This window comes from Pteropus vampyrus, unplaced genomic scaffold (genome assembly GCF_000151845.1).
Source record: "Pteropus vampyrus isolate Shadow unplaced genomic scaffold, Pvam_2.0 Scaffold47, whole genome shotgun sequence".
Taxonomy (NCBI): domain Eukaryota; kingdom Metazoa; phylum Chordata; class Mammalia; order Chiroptera; family Pteropodidae; genus Pteropus; species Pteropus vampyrus.
The window spans coordinates 8405489-8419878 of NW_011888828.1; the positions used below are offsets into that span (position 1 = coordinate 8405489).

Below are 14390 nucleotides of genomic sequence, written 5' to 3' on the forward strand. Positions count from 1 at the left end.
CTTTTGAGCTGTTTCACATCTAACTCATGTCGTTTTCTGTTTTGTCTCCCTTTGAAACCGGTCTTCCTCAGAACGTCATAGCCCTCATGTCATCCCACTTTACGACAAGGGTTTTCGTTTGTTTTTGTTTTTGAGTGTTCATATTTATTGTCTTGGCATTAACTCATTTTAGAGAGAAATGACTCTCCGGTTCTGCAGCTGTGTGGGCAGCTCTCAGTTTAAACTCTATATTCTGAATTAGAGATTTCTCGTGTCTCACGTATTCTTCCATTGCTGTATGACTTGTCATGAGTTTGAGAGTTTTTTCAAACCTCAGAGTACTCAAATAGTCATTAAAGTTCTCAGTTACATTTATTTCACATGTAAGAAGTCACTTCCATTCTGGCACCCAGGGATCTTCACATTAAACATGAAAGGTTTTTAACCCCAGAGCAGCCACAGCAGCCTGGCTCAGGTCCTGGCCTCAGGCCTTCACAGTTGAGCTCTTGTATGTCTAGTTACCAGGCTGCTACCTTGCAGCGCCCACTTAATTAATGCAAAGTAAATTTAACATGTAGCTGCCAGTTTCTTGAAATGAAGATTTTACTTAACACTTTCACACTCCCAATTAAACAGATGTCCATATATCTTTATTGACAGGTGTTTAACAACTTTGCATAATTCAAAATGCCACCCAGGCCTATCAACTGTGAAGGCCTCGGGAAGGTGGGCCTGAAAGATAGCGGGCAGGCTGGGGCGCAGACTGTCACTTGCAGTCCGCCCTGGTGGCTTTCTTGCACTGACTTGTGAGCCAGCTCATGATTTCGGGATGTACGAAAAAGTAATAATTGGAGTACTATTGTTAGGTAAGTGGAATTTTTTTTTTTTTAGCTTGATGCTGTTGTATAGGACATGAGATTATAGATTAAAATATAAACTACCCCCATTTCTTTAGTTCTACCTTACTTAAATGAATAAATAAATGAGCAGTATATCAGATCCCAGTCTGCTAGATGGATTTTACTGGGACTCAGCTGCCAAGGTAGAGGAAATGGCAGCAGAGAGCTGGTGATCGTGGCTGGGTCGAGCTGGTGATCGTGGCTGGGTCACAGCTTTCCAGTATTGCTAAAATGAAAAGGATTTTATCAAATAGTATGAGAACTATTTCTGGATGAATAAATTTGTTGCTTTGTTTGTGTTTAAATGAAGTTAACTTCTAAATTAAAGAGTCATAAATGAGGGTGATGGTGGATATACCGTCCTTGGTTTGTAAAAAAATTTCCAGAAAATTATAATTTCTTCCTTCTCCTGTCGGAAAGGTACAAGCCACAAGCATGAACTCTGAAACCATGGAGGAGATGTCTGTCTCTCTGTGGGTCCATTACTGAGGTGTGAGACAGGAAAAAGAAAAAATAACTCTGTTGGCTGAGGTGTTATGTGGTTTAGGGATCTAAATCTAAACCAATTCATAAATAAAAAATAATAATAATGTAGAGATATTCTTAAGTTGTATTAAATTACCATTATTTTTGGTCTCTTCCTAAGGATGCTATGGTAAACATCTTCTCAAAATGCAGTGTTTATGTGTTAGAAATTCTAGTGCCCAGCACATAAATAAGAAGAGGCAGTCATTTGAAACGTATTTAGCCCATCAGATATTCAGATATTTGCTTTAACTCACGTCAGAGCCAAGTGCCAGGGACCTCCTGGGTGCTCTGTAGATGACGGAGAAGAGATCCAGTGTTTGCCAAGATACCTTAGGGCATTAGGGCGTAAAATAGTGCACTGGCATGAGGGACAAAGAAAACTGGGTTCAACTCTGGTTCCACCTGTGACAGGCTGGGGAACAACAAAATCAAGTGACTTACCTCTCTTTGCCTCAATGTCCTCATCCACGAAATGTAGACAATCTTGGTCCCTGCCTCATGGTAATGAGGATGAAACAAAGTAATTAATGTAATGTACTCACTCCAGTGCCTAGCACGTGGTAAAGTATGAAATAAGTATTTAACTCTAATGATAATTATAGACTAGGGAACAAACTTGCGTATGCAATGGTGATTTCTGAAAAGGCGGGAAGAAGAGAAAAATTGCAGAAAACCAGAAGACTGAAAAAGCCTCTCTAACTTTTTTCAAGTAGCAAACTATGAAAACATTTAGCTTGAAGAAAAAATAAAAAACAGAGTAGGTGGTGTAATGTTTAACTATATTCAAATATTTGTAGAGTTTTACACAGAAGAGAGAAGAGGTATTCTTTGTATTGCCTCAGGGGCAGACTGTGGTTACTCAATCAAAATAGACACATTATCCTTTGGGGGAGCGGGGAGGAACAAGAGCTGGAAAATCTTTGTGCATCTTCGAGCTGCACAAAATTTGGAAAGAATTCCTGGAAAAGAAATAAATTCTTCACGCCTACACCGGCTCAAGCAGGTAGTGGATTAAGGCCTTAAATGACACTTCATGAGGAGGTCATCGAGGACTTATGACTCTGAAGGCTCCCCTGGCATTCGTGGCCAGTGCTGTCGTCATCTTTGCATCTTCTGAAGCCCTTCAAAGAAACTCTCTTGTTGTGACGACTTTATAGAGTCACAGAAATGTATGGAAACAAGGTTGCTCCCCTTTATTCATTAGCTGAAGAGGGGAAGAAGATGAGGAAGAGTATGAAAAACATTAAATATTGTTGGCTATGGCAAAAAGAAGGGATCGTTTTACTTTCTCCAGTAATCTTAAGGCTAAAGCCACTATCTCTAATTTCAGATGTCATCTGCCATATGGAAAGTAAGTTTTTTGTAAATAATTTGATACCCGGTCATTCACTCATCTGTTCATTCAGGACTTCTGTCAGGTTCTGAACACCGAGGCCAGCACAGTGAAGCTAACCAGTGTCCGTGGATGGGACATTCAGTTTCTGTAAGGGCGGGAGGGAGCACAGACAGTTAGCAAAACGAGTCAATTATTAAAGTAACTGACAGTGAAAAATAAGACAAAGAGAATCAAACCAGGTAAAGTGATTATCATAACCTAGGGGCTGTTTTAGCAGGACATTTTTCTCTAGGAAGTGACATTTATGCTGAGAGTCGAGCAATGAGAAGAAGCCAGCCTTGCAAATTCTAGGGGAAGGACATCGAAGAGGGGAAAGACAGGGGCAAAAGTTCTGAAACAGGAGAGAAATTAGTGCTTAAGGAATAGCCAAAATTTTTATTTGAAAAATCGGATTCTGAAAGTAAGAATTTAAGAATATAGTATTATATCACTTCAACTAAGAAAAAACCAATACCTTCTAAAGTTTCCTGATTTTAATTTGAAAAATCATGCAAAATTTTCATTTTAGGTCATAATATATTTATTTAATTGGAATATTCAAATGGACAGGTATTATTGTGTCTATTTTATTCATCAATGTCTCCCCAGAATCTAGCACAGTTCCTGACATGCAGTGGGATATTCATGGAATCGGCAAGGAAGAAAGGAAGGGAGAGAGGGAGGAAGAGGAAAAAAAGAATATTTTTTCATTTGATTAGGCAAAATGAGAAATCTTTGTAGGTAGAGCGTTACACTACCTACTAAGATGTAGGTAGTGCATCTTACTATATACACCTGCAGGCTCACTAGCTTGAAATGCACACACTTAGAATGACACAAAGAAACAAGGCATCTACTTTTTCTCCAGTGACCCAAAAAAGGAACCTTTCTGTCCATTTAAGTTACAGAAAGAGTTCTGAGCTGGGTTTCAGGGACCACAAGACTATATACATTTCTTAAAAGTAAAACTTGGGTCTTCATTTCTGTATCCCACACATTGCTAGGCGCATAGTAGGCACCCAAGAAATAATAGTTACGGAGATGACAACCAGAACTTTGCTGCCAACTATTTAACTGTGCAAAACCAATTAGCACCCCCGTGGGCCTCAGTTTCCTGTGCCTATTAAATAAAACACAGAATAGATGATATCTAAAATCCCTTTCATCTCTAAACTTCAATGAGCCCTCAAAGGTCAGCCTAAAATGAGCTAGAAACTAATTCTCAAACCTATAAATCTCTTGAGCTCAGTGTGAAATTGGGTTTTTGGAAAGCAATGGACACTCCACTATGAATTACTTTGAAGGAATCCTAAGGGACAGAAAAGAATGGACGGTATCTCAAAATTAGCTTACACTAACTCTAAATAGTGAAATTGAATTTAACATACTTGTGATAAATTTATTTTTACTTTGGTTTCTAGAGGATTATTGAAAACATCTATGAACCTATTTAGGAAGCACATTTTAAGCAATTTCCCCCAACTTGTCTTTATAGGTTGTATTTCTACAACAACTGCGGAATCCTCGGATACTACCCAAAGCTCTTCAGTGAGTGCGAGCTCTAAAAATGAAACACTGGGTACGTTATTAACCAAAGCAAATGAGTAATAGATTTCCAGCCATTATTATCAGATCCATATATTTAATAAGTACCTATTTGTTTGGTTTTTATGATGAATGAACTAAATTAAAACTAAAGCTAAAATACTGAAAAAAAAATCTCAGGGTTATCTCTGGGCACGGGGATTGCAGGTAACTTTTTTTTCTGCTTTTTAATATTTTCTAAATTTTCTGCAAAGAGAATCATAACTTGTAATCAGAAAAAGTTTAAAAAATTTTTACTAGTAAACTGAACAAACACAATCCGTTTTCTAAGACGTCATTATCATTAAGCAATGCTGACAAATGTGAACAGAGGAAAACCAAGATAGCATTAATTTCATCATGGCTTATTACTACTCAAACAAAATGGGTTACAACATATGTTGAAACATATTTCAGGGATCTGGTAGAGAAAGAGCAATAATTGACTGTGAACATATGAAATAACCCATCATTCATAATTAGCCCATTTTCTGTTTTTGTATAGCTTGTTTCTGTTATGATACCCACGTTTCCAACGACCACACTGCAGTAGCTAAGAGTATCAGAAAAGTGGTCCCATATAGAAATTCAGGACATTTCATTCACTGAGAGACTTCTATCACATCGTGGAAGTCGGGCAGTGCTCTGGGCTATCCCTCTCTCAAAAAGTAAATGACTCCCAGAATTGTAAGCCCCGACTCATAAGACATCGGAGCTCTTCTCTCAGTCCCCTAGCATCGTGCCAAGCCCCACTGCACAGTGCAGGAGAGGTCTGAGCCTCAGTACATGAAGAGCCCAGTCTCTTTTGAGAGTTTAGATCATTTTCCAATTCAGCAATTTGCTCTGAAGACCCAAAGTCAAAGGTCTGGCTTTCTCTCCGAGGTGTGTATAAGCCTACAGAGGTGTTCTTATATTTAATCATTTAATTAGGTAGAACAAGAGAAACAAACTTGCTTGACTCAGGGAAGAGAAGCTTAAATTCCTGGGAGTACCTGGGGGGAAGAAGTCAAGTTAAAGGTTTTCTGCTGAACTGTATTTCTTCCAATCCAATTTGAAAATGAGACCTCCTTATAGGTAACATTAAGCCCGTGTATTCTTAACTTCCTGTGATCTTAATTTGTTAATAGTCCTCAACCGTTTCCAAACAGGTAGCAATGACAGGTCTTCCATGTTACCTTTGTACCACCTATGTATGACCTTAGCTACTGGGAATCCAATGATACAAAAAACTTATCCAGTGAGAGAAAATGAGTTCTCTACTTTGCAAAAACCACGTGTGAAGAGAAAAGAAGGTTGGACTTATATTGTATTTGTTTAATAGGGTCAAGGCATATCTTTTAAGTTTCCACATATTTATTAAAGAAAAACGAGAATTTGATGCTATTAATAGTTCTTATCGAATACGTTCCACATACCGGGCACTATGCCAAGTCCTTTGCATAGATTATTTCATTTTATTCTGACAAGAACAATATGGAGTAGGTATAATGTCCATTGTACAGACAAAGAACAGAAGTTCAAAAAGGCCTAAAAACTTGCCTAAAATCAGCAAGCAGCGAAGCTGAGTGCAAAGCAAGGGAATTTGTCTGTTGCTCATCCTTAAGCAATGCGTTTTACTTCTTTCCCCAAGAGAGGAAAACAATTCATTTCCTACTTTGCTCTCCAGAAATCAGTACTGTTGACATTTTGGGGCAAATCTTCCAGATTTTTTTCTCGATATGTTTATAAATAGATACTTAAAAATTGCTCTATAGTATTCTGAATCCTGTCTTTTCCTCACTCAAAGCATCTTTTTCCGTGTTAGTAAACACACTTGTAAAACATGTTAATGGCTTCACAATATTACATCGGATGCATAAACCATGGTTTACTTAGCCCGTGCCATGCTTTTGAATATTTAGGTTGTTCTTACTTTATACTCTTTTTAACAATGCCATGATGGACATCCTTGTAGACTCATCTTTCCATGTCAGAGTATGCACATTATAAAGGTTTTGATGAATATTGCCAAATTTGCTTCCCCATCATAAATTTTGAGAGTATCTGCTTCAGCACCCTCTTGCCAAATTGTGTGCCAAAAGTCTTTTTATTTTTTCCAATAGGACAAGTGAAAGATGCAGTATATTTATGTTTTAATTTTTTTATTTCCTTGATTACCAGTGAAGGTCATTTCTCTATGTTATTTTTTTTTTAACAGCTTTACTGAGATGTAATTCGCATGCAATAGAATTCACTCATCTCAAGTGGAGGATTCAAGGCAGGAATTAGGGTGAAGCAAGTGAGGAACTCGCCTCAGGCCCAAAATTTAAGAGGCAACACAAACCTTAGTCATGAAAATAGATATTATATTGTAATGCAATACTTTAAAAATTCTAAATTAATTTCAAAAAGACCGACGTGAATAAAATAATAAAAATCTAAATATAGCTGGGATCCATCAGAATCAGGATTAGGGCGACAGGCGTGAAGTGAGGCGAGCCAGCGCCAGGTCTGGTTCTGGATTCTGGTAGGGGAGTCGGGGAAGGAAAACTCATCTTAATCCACTCAGCAGCTGAGCCGAGTGGCAACTAGGATTCAGTCTCTTTTTTTTCTTTCCTACAAAAAGTACAAATGTTTTATTATGTGTACCATAGGCACAATTATTTTAAAAAATTTTTATTTAAGGAAGTTGCCATGTTGTGATTCCTTCCACTGTCTTAGTTCTTCCTGAGTCTTCGTCCCTTTTAAAAATAAGTTTTGCTTAATCCAGTTGTCACGTCAGTCCACAGTTCTTTTAGTTAGGTTTCTTTGATCTCCACTTGAATACGGACATACTTCAAAAACTCCCCACCTGTAGTCGCTGGTACCCAACTCCTTCCGTTTATTTGAGGGACAAGATTAGGATCCCAGTAGGTGGATCTGCCTAGTTCTCAATTTCAGACACCCTCTGAACATGATTAAGTTCAAATCATATCCACTCCTAAGCTATCACACCCTGGAATAGTACAGGATCACTGGTCTACATCAATATCTAAAATTTAAAAAAATTAACTATTACATCTTTCATAGTTTTGGCAGCTGTCATGTAGTTCCTTCCCACAGATTTAACACATAGTTCTGTGAGTGAAGGAAGGCACGTATTTAATCTATGAGGCATTTCCAGCGATGTAGGTCTACAGAAAAAGCCCCATTGGGATAGACCCCAACGGATTTGGTCTTTTTAAAGGGTGGCCATTATTTAGGGAGTAGTCTTTTGGAGGACCCTGACAACAACTTGCTGTTTGCTGTAGCCCCTCCTGCTCAGTGGGCCCTGAACCCCATTCGTTGTTCCCCTAGTTCTGTGAGACCACCAAAATCTCTGATAAGCTTGACAGTCTCTCAGGCCCCACGTGCAAAATAGACAAATGAAAGCTAGTGGCCGATGTCACGCTCACCTCTCCGCATTCCCCTCCTGGCCCCAAGCACCCTTGTCCTGGTAGCCTCTGAAACCCTCGCTAGAGGCTTCAGATTTGCTCTGCTTTTCTACTTGTTCTGAACAGGAAGCTTGGTTTGCAAAAAGCTAGTCTGCCCTGGCTGGAAGCCAGAAATCTTATCTCTTCAGATGAGTTGTAGAATCCTTTGGAAAAGTTATCCAGCATACAGCGTCAAAATATTCCCAGTGTTACTTGGTTAGAATAGAATTAAATGAATAAGATTAGCTCACAGAAAATAAAACATTTTATAGTAGTAAATCTTTGAATAGGGAATATTTCATATTTTTTCATTGAGTCGTATCTTCTTTAATGTCTTCCAAAGAGTTTGAAACAAATCCTGAAAAAAATTACTGTAGTAAATGTCAGGTAAATTTATTATATTTTATTTTTTAAGAGGGATTTTACATATCTCGTTATCTTAATTAAAACGTGTTTCATTATATTTTAAAACTGTTTATTGGTGGCCTAAGACAGATCTATTGTTTTATGTATAATCATTTTATAAGCGACATCATTAACCTTTATTTTAATACAATAGTTGGTCTTTCTTTCAGTTTCCAAATTAGGCAATCATATTCCCTACAAAAATGATCATTTTGTTTCTTTGCTTGAAATAAATATTTATAGCCACTCCTTTACTTATCATATTGCATTTGTGAGAACTTATAAAACAATATTATATAATGATCGTGATCGCCGTCATTCCTGTCTTGAGTCTGTCTATATTAGTGTCACACCATTAATTATGATGTCTGCTGTTTTCAGTAAATAATCCTTATCATGTTAAGAAATTTCCCACTGGTCCTGAACTAAGGGATTTAATCAAGAAAAAATATTGAATTCTATAAAATACTTTTTCTGCATCACAGTTAAAACTTTGGATGTTGACTGCTATAGCTTAATGATATGAAAATAAATTTCCTAACAGTTACGAGAGATGATATCTGTTATACCAATTCTAACAGGAACGCTTCTTAAACTTTTGGGGTTTTTTTTCTTTAGGAATGCCTGTTAATCTTATTAGTTTCTCTTGATATCACTGTGTTTTTATTCTTCAATATGTCGAAGGGAAGATTTATATCAATGAGTACTGTAATATTTCATTGTTTCTATCCTGGTATAAATCACTTGGCTATCATAGAATATTCTTTTAGTATTGTGCTGCATTTACTATTTTGTTTTAAGATCTTTATATCTATATTTGTTATACATAAAAGTTTTCTGCAATTTATTTGTGTATACAGATGAGCCTCTGCTATCGAAAAGCTAAATAAATTTTTGCCCATTTTATTCAAAAATAATTTATTAATCACTACTATATGCGAGTTGTAAGTATGGAAGATATTTAGAAGTAGCTGTCTATTCCAATTGTACTAGAAGAGGGTTTTTTATTAACAAGAATAGGTGAAAGAATATGATAAATTGTTTTATCGTATTTCTTTTCTCCAAATTTTCATTTTGAAAAATTTTAAGCACATGGAAAAAAAATCAAAGAAAACTTAAACAAATTTTCAAATAGTATCTTCCTTGATTTAATAATTGTGAATAATTTGCCATATTTGCTTTATCTATTAGTATATAAATACATATACTTTTCTTGTATCATTTGACAGTAAAGTACAGACATCATGACACTAAACATTTTAACATGCATCTCCTAATAGAAAGGATGATTTCCTAAATAACCACAATTATTTTTAACATCTAGCAATATTAATAATAATCTCATATAATAAAAATTTGCCCCTTGGTACAGATCTCAGAAACATCTTGTCAAGCAATTCAGCGATGTCACTTAAAAATGAGTGTATGGGAATGTGGGGAACACATGACAAAGTTTTCCCTCGTTGATTTATTACCCAAAAGAAGTATACGTCAATCACTTGTGATTGCAAGGCAGATATTTTTCAGATTTTTTCAGTGTTTATTTGTTGTTTTCTTGATCTATCACAATTGGAGAAAACTATTAAATTTTCTTGCTGCTATTCTGCTAATTTCTTCTTTGGGTTTATATTTCCTGTTGCTACATTATTGGCATATAATGGTCCATATTTACTTAAGAATCATTGTGTAACATATCCTTTAACAATATAAATTAGTCTTCTATGTCTTTTTAAATGCCTTTTCCTTTCATTCTACTTTGTCTAATATCAGAGTTATAGTTTCTGTTTTTGTTTATTTTAATCTGTTTAATATTCTTTTGCATTTTTTTTACACGTTTTACATTCTTATGTTTTATTTGAGTTCCTTGTGATCTAGTATATACTTGCTGGGTTTTTATGTTTTCTTGTTTATTTTTACTCAATCTAGAGTCCTTTGTCTTTAATACAGAAATTTAATCCATATGCATATCTGAATTCACGACTGACTTTTAGTATCTTTTTTATTATCTCTATCCCATACTTTATTAAATGATTTTTTATTTCTAATCTTTTGATGCTATAGTTTATTTACCCTTATCCTCTTATATGTTTTAAAGGTGGATAGGACACTTGTAATTATCCATTGGCTAACTTTACGTTTTTAAAAACATACTCTCTCAGAACTCTCAAACGGTTTTAATGGTTTAACACACATAGAAACTTTAACTGTTTTTATGGACCCAATACAAGCTGAATAAGATTTTTCTGGGCTGGAGCCAATTAGCCAACAGCTCATAGGTGCCTGGAATGGATCTCAGATACATCATGGACTCTTGACTCCCCCAGCTCTCTGGAGACCAGGTACTCAGATAGGGTATATAACCAGGTGTATCAACCTCAAGATATAGTCAAGTCTCATTAAGACATAGTGAATTACACTGCAACTCATTGTGCAAAGAGACGGACACATAAACTCATATGTATGAAATAAAATTTCGCAAAAGAAAAACCGTCTTTACCATGTGTGGTGCAGTTCGATGTACTCTCTTCTATTTCACACAATTTAATTTTTTAATGTCAACGACGACCCAGTGAACTGATTTCATGCCCTTTAAGGCAGGAATTAATTCTCTTGACTGCATTGTGGAATCATCTGAGGGGCTCTAAAAAGTACGATGATTGAGTTCCACAACCAGAGATTCTAATTGCACGAACGCAGGGGCCAGGAACCTATAGCCTGTGGGCCAAACTCAGGCCACTGTCTGGTTTTGTACAGCTTGCAAGTTAAGAACGGTTTTTACAGTTTTAAGTGCTTTTTAAAAAATCGAAAGAAAAATATTTTGCAACATGTAAATATTATATGAGATTAAAACTTTAATGTCCATAATTCATTCTTAAAACACAGTTATACTCATTCATTTATGCTTTGGTTTACCTATTGTCTATGGCTGCTTTTGCTCGTAGACAGAGTAAAAGGGTTGTAAGAGAGACTGACCATGTGGCCCACAAAGCCAAAAATATTTATTCTTTATCCCTTTACAGAAAAAGTTTACCAACTCTTGCACTAAGGGATCCCAACCTGCAATTCAAAAACTCATTTGTAGACTGAGGATTTTCAAGCTAAGTTTCTGTGGAGTTCCTTAAAGCTGCCCTCAGTAGGCTGTGGACTTGGGGTTTGAGAGTCCAGGCCTGTAACCCCATTTTCCACCAGAGCTGTTCCACCATGTTTCACACACCAAGGAGCCTACTCTTGAAAGTGCCTACAGTGAAACCCACTGGAGGAGGAAAAGAAGTTTTCTCAGTCAAAACTACAAGAAATACCAACATCGAATGTGGCAAATTGTATATGTTGTTATTTCTCAAGCAAACCAGGCTCATAGCGAATTGTTTTCTGAAGCTGTTCTAGTTCTAGATAAAGGTGACATAAGAATCTTGTGTTGGACACCCGGCGCGCTAACTGCACTCATTAACAGGCTGTGCCTTTCTTTAAGAGCTATTGACTGGAGAGTTCAAACAAAACATTCACAGCACTACTAGGCTCAAATGTTATCATGCCAAGTACTTAACCCTTTAGAAATTTCAGTTGCTCTAAATCTTAATTGGCTACTTTGGCTTACTAAAACCCTTCCAAAATGGAAAAAAAAAAAAATGAGTGACAACAGACAGATGGACATCTGGCTATATTATTACACCTTGACACAGACTGAATTTGTCAAGCCTTTTGTTCAAGAGCAAAACTAAATAATTCCTTTGAAATATTGCTTCATGGCAATAGACTTCTCCAAACATCATTCAGAATAGGCAAGCTCCCCATTTGTATGTTCGTTCCATATAAAACAGCAAGGTTTAGCAGAAAAAGCATTGATTAAAAATCAGTGGATGTAAGTTTTTGTTCCAGTTTTACCACAAATAAGCTGGGCAGAACTTCCACATAGAAATTTATCGATCTGTTTTCATGGTCATCGCAATGGTGAAACACTCTAACACTTAGAATATTTAGTTTTCTGACCTGGAAACTATTTAAGGCATTTAGTATGCCAGCTGTACTCTGGTAAGAGTTTGTTTTTGGAAGATAAGACTTCTATCGACTGTAAGTCAGGAAGGAACTGAAACCAAGCCAGCAGCTGCATAAGCTGACTTTATCATTTCATGACAGGAGCTCAGCTACTGGAAGTTTCAGCTTAGAGCAAACCTAAAGGGTATTTGTCCACCATTGCATTTCACCGTTATTCTTTCTTATAACATTCCACGTTAGAAGTGGCGACTGTTGGGGAAAGCCAGGTGGTTTTGTGGATAGAGCATAGAAGAGAATGTTAGGAGGCTGGACCTCCATTCCCAGTTGTATCTACTGTGTTCTGGACACATAGGTCTCCCCACTTTCTTGGTTCAATGGGAACAGTGGCAGGGGTCCTCTAATGCTCCCTCCCCAACACACAGACATCTCAGGCCGGTAGAGTTCTCCTGAGCAACTGTGAGGTCAGGGCAGTGAGAATAAGAGACAAAAGAGGTGAATGTTCTGGAACAATTCAGGTGTTATGCAAGTGTAAATTGTGAGATGATAAAACCATGTAAATTTGGAATATTTCTGACTTGGGACTGTGGAAAGCATTTTGTGTGCAAGGCGTAGTGTAGCCTTGTAAGGGTTTGCTTTTGCAAGATAAGACTTTTATCAAATGCAAGGCAGGAGGGAACAAAACCAAGCAAATTTGGAATATTTCTGACTTTGAATATTTAACATTAGAATATTCATTCATTCTTTCATTCTACCCTTCTAAAACCTAAAATTATGGGATTCAGTTCAGGTAGCAAATATGTACTTTACACAAAGCACTGAAGCAAATGTCATTTCAGTGTCTGGAGACTGAAAAAAATGTTTTAATTAAGAGTGTGAGGCCTGGCTAAATCCATTCTCCTATTTTATTTTATGCTAATTTGCCACTGGATCTTTAAACCCTTGTCAGTCAGAGCAGTTTGCCAGCCTTTGCCCGCTCGTTGCCCCCTCGTCTCCACGTGAACGCGCACACCCTCTTCTGTCTCCGTATTTTAGCCCCTGCTTTTTCTCTACCTTCATTCTTTCCCTTCCACATTTCCACCTAAAACTCAACCCACCCTTCAAGATTCAGCCCATGCTCCATGGCAAGGTCTTCAAAGTGAGCTTTTCAGAGCCCAGTAACACCAGGGAAACGTGTAGTTTTGGCCCAAAGCCCATCTGTTGCTACGAAGCCAGATGCTGGACCTATCTTTCAGAATACTTCAAGGTTAATATGCCACTCTTGCAGAAAGAGGCTGCATTTTTCAGGTAAAGTCTGGATGTGCTCTTGTTAGAGGAGGGGAAGAGAGTAAGAAAATGACCCTCATGTTGATATTTCTAGAGCAGAAAATAATTCTCTTAGTGTCTCTAGCAAGAGGACACTGAGGGCTAAGAAATACAAGCAGTACAATAAATTGGTGTGAAATGATTATCAAAACAAAGACTGTATAATTATTATTAAAATTCTAGAGCTTGGGATGTGTGAGAGTCTCAAGAAATTTAATTGTCTTTTTTGTGTTTGGTGCATCCCGATGTTCACCAATTAATAAGTTACAACAGCAAAGAAACCTTGCTGATGAGATCTCAACCAGGCAGAGAACTGGGAGAGGGGAATAATATTGGAGTCAGCAGAATGAGATCTGTCCTTACCAGCTGTGTTAATCTGGGTTAATTATTTAATATTTATGTAAAGTAAAGAAGTTGGATTAGACATTCCAAGTGACCCTGTAATGTAAAATGGAAAAGTATATTCTGAATTACATAGGACAATATTTAAATTGACCTTTAATCTGAAAACACCGCAAACAGACTTGTTAAAAGCTGATTCAGCTACAGAAATCTAGAGGCCTGGAGTACAAGAGAAAAAGGGGAAAAAAAGAAAGAGAGAAAAAGAAAAAGCAGGCAAGACACTCTTCTTATAATCCAGTCCCTAAGAGGGTTAGGCAAACTTGTTGTTTAACGGTTGCAAATTTACTTGGTTGCTTTCTACCTAATTGATCCAACTGAAGAGTCTACTGTAAAAAGCTCTGTTTAAATTAAATCCACTTAGTCACAGAAAATTTGCAACTTTGCATAACTAAGTACGTCCACAGATGTCTATTAGCTGATTAGGGCCTGAGGATCCTGGGAGAGCCAGATAGACGTGCAGGCTGCTCTATCAAGTGCAGCGTTACCACATTC

General features: G+C 37.0%; 1 protein-coding gene and 1 non-coding gene across 2 annotated transcripts in view; one reads left to right on the plus strand and one right to left on the minus strand.

The window, feature by feature from the left end:
* The first annotated feature begins 755 nt into the window (after window positions 1-755).
* GYPA (glycophorin A (MNS blood group)) overlaps window positions 756-14390 on the plus strand; it is a 23001-nt gene continuing 9366 nt past the window's right edge. Inside the window, exons 1-2 of the mRNA XM_011359462.2 lie at window positions 756-845; window positions 4277-4360. Of these exons, the coding sequence (XP_011357764.1) occupies window positions 809-845; window positions 4277-4360 (121 nt within the window). The 5' untranslated portion in view covers window positions 756-808. The remainder of the gene's footprint in view (window positions 846-4276; window positions 4361-14390) is intronic.
* LOC111739144 lies at window positions 7421-7551 on the minus strand. Its single transcript, XR_002780153.1, has one exon. It is a non-coding gene; the product is annotated as a small nucleolar RNA SNORA18 (small nucleolar RNA).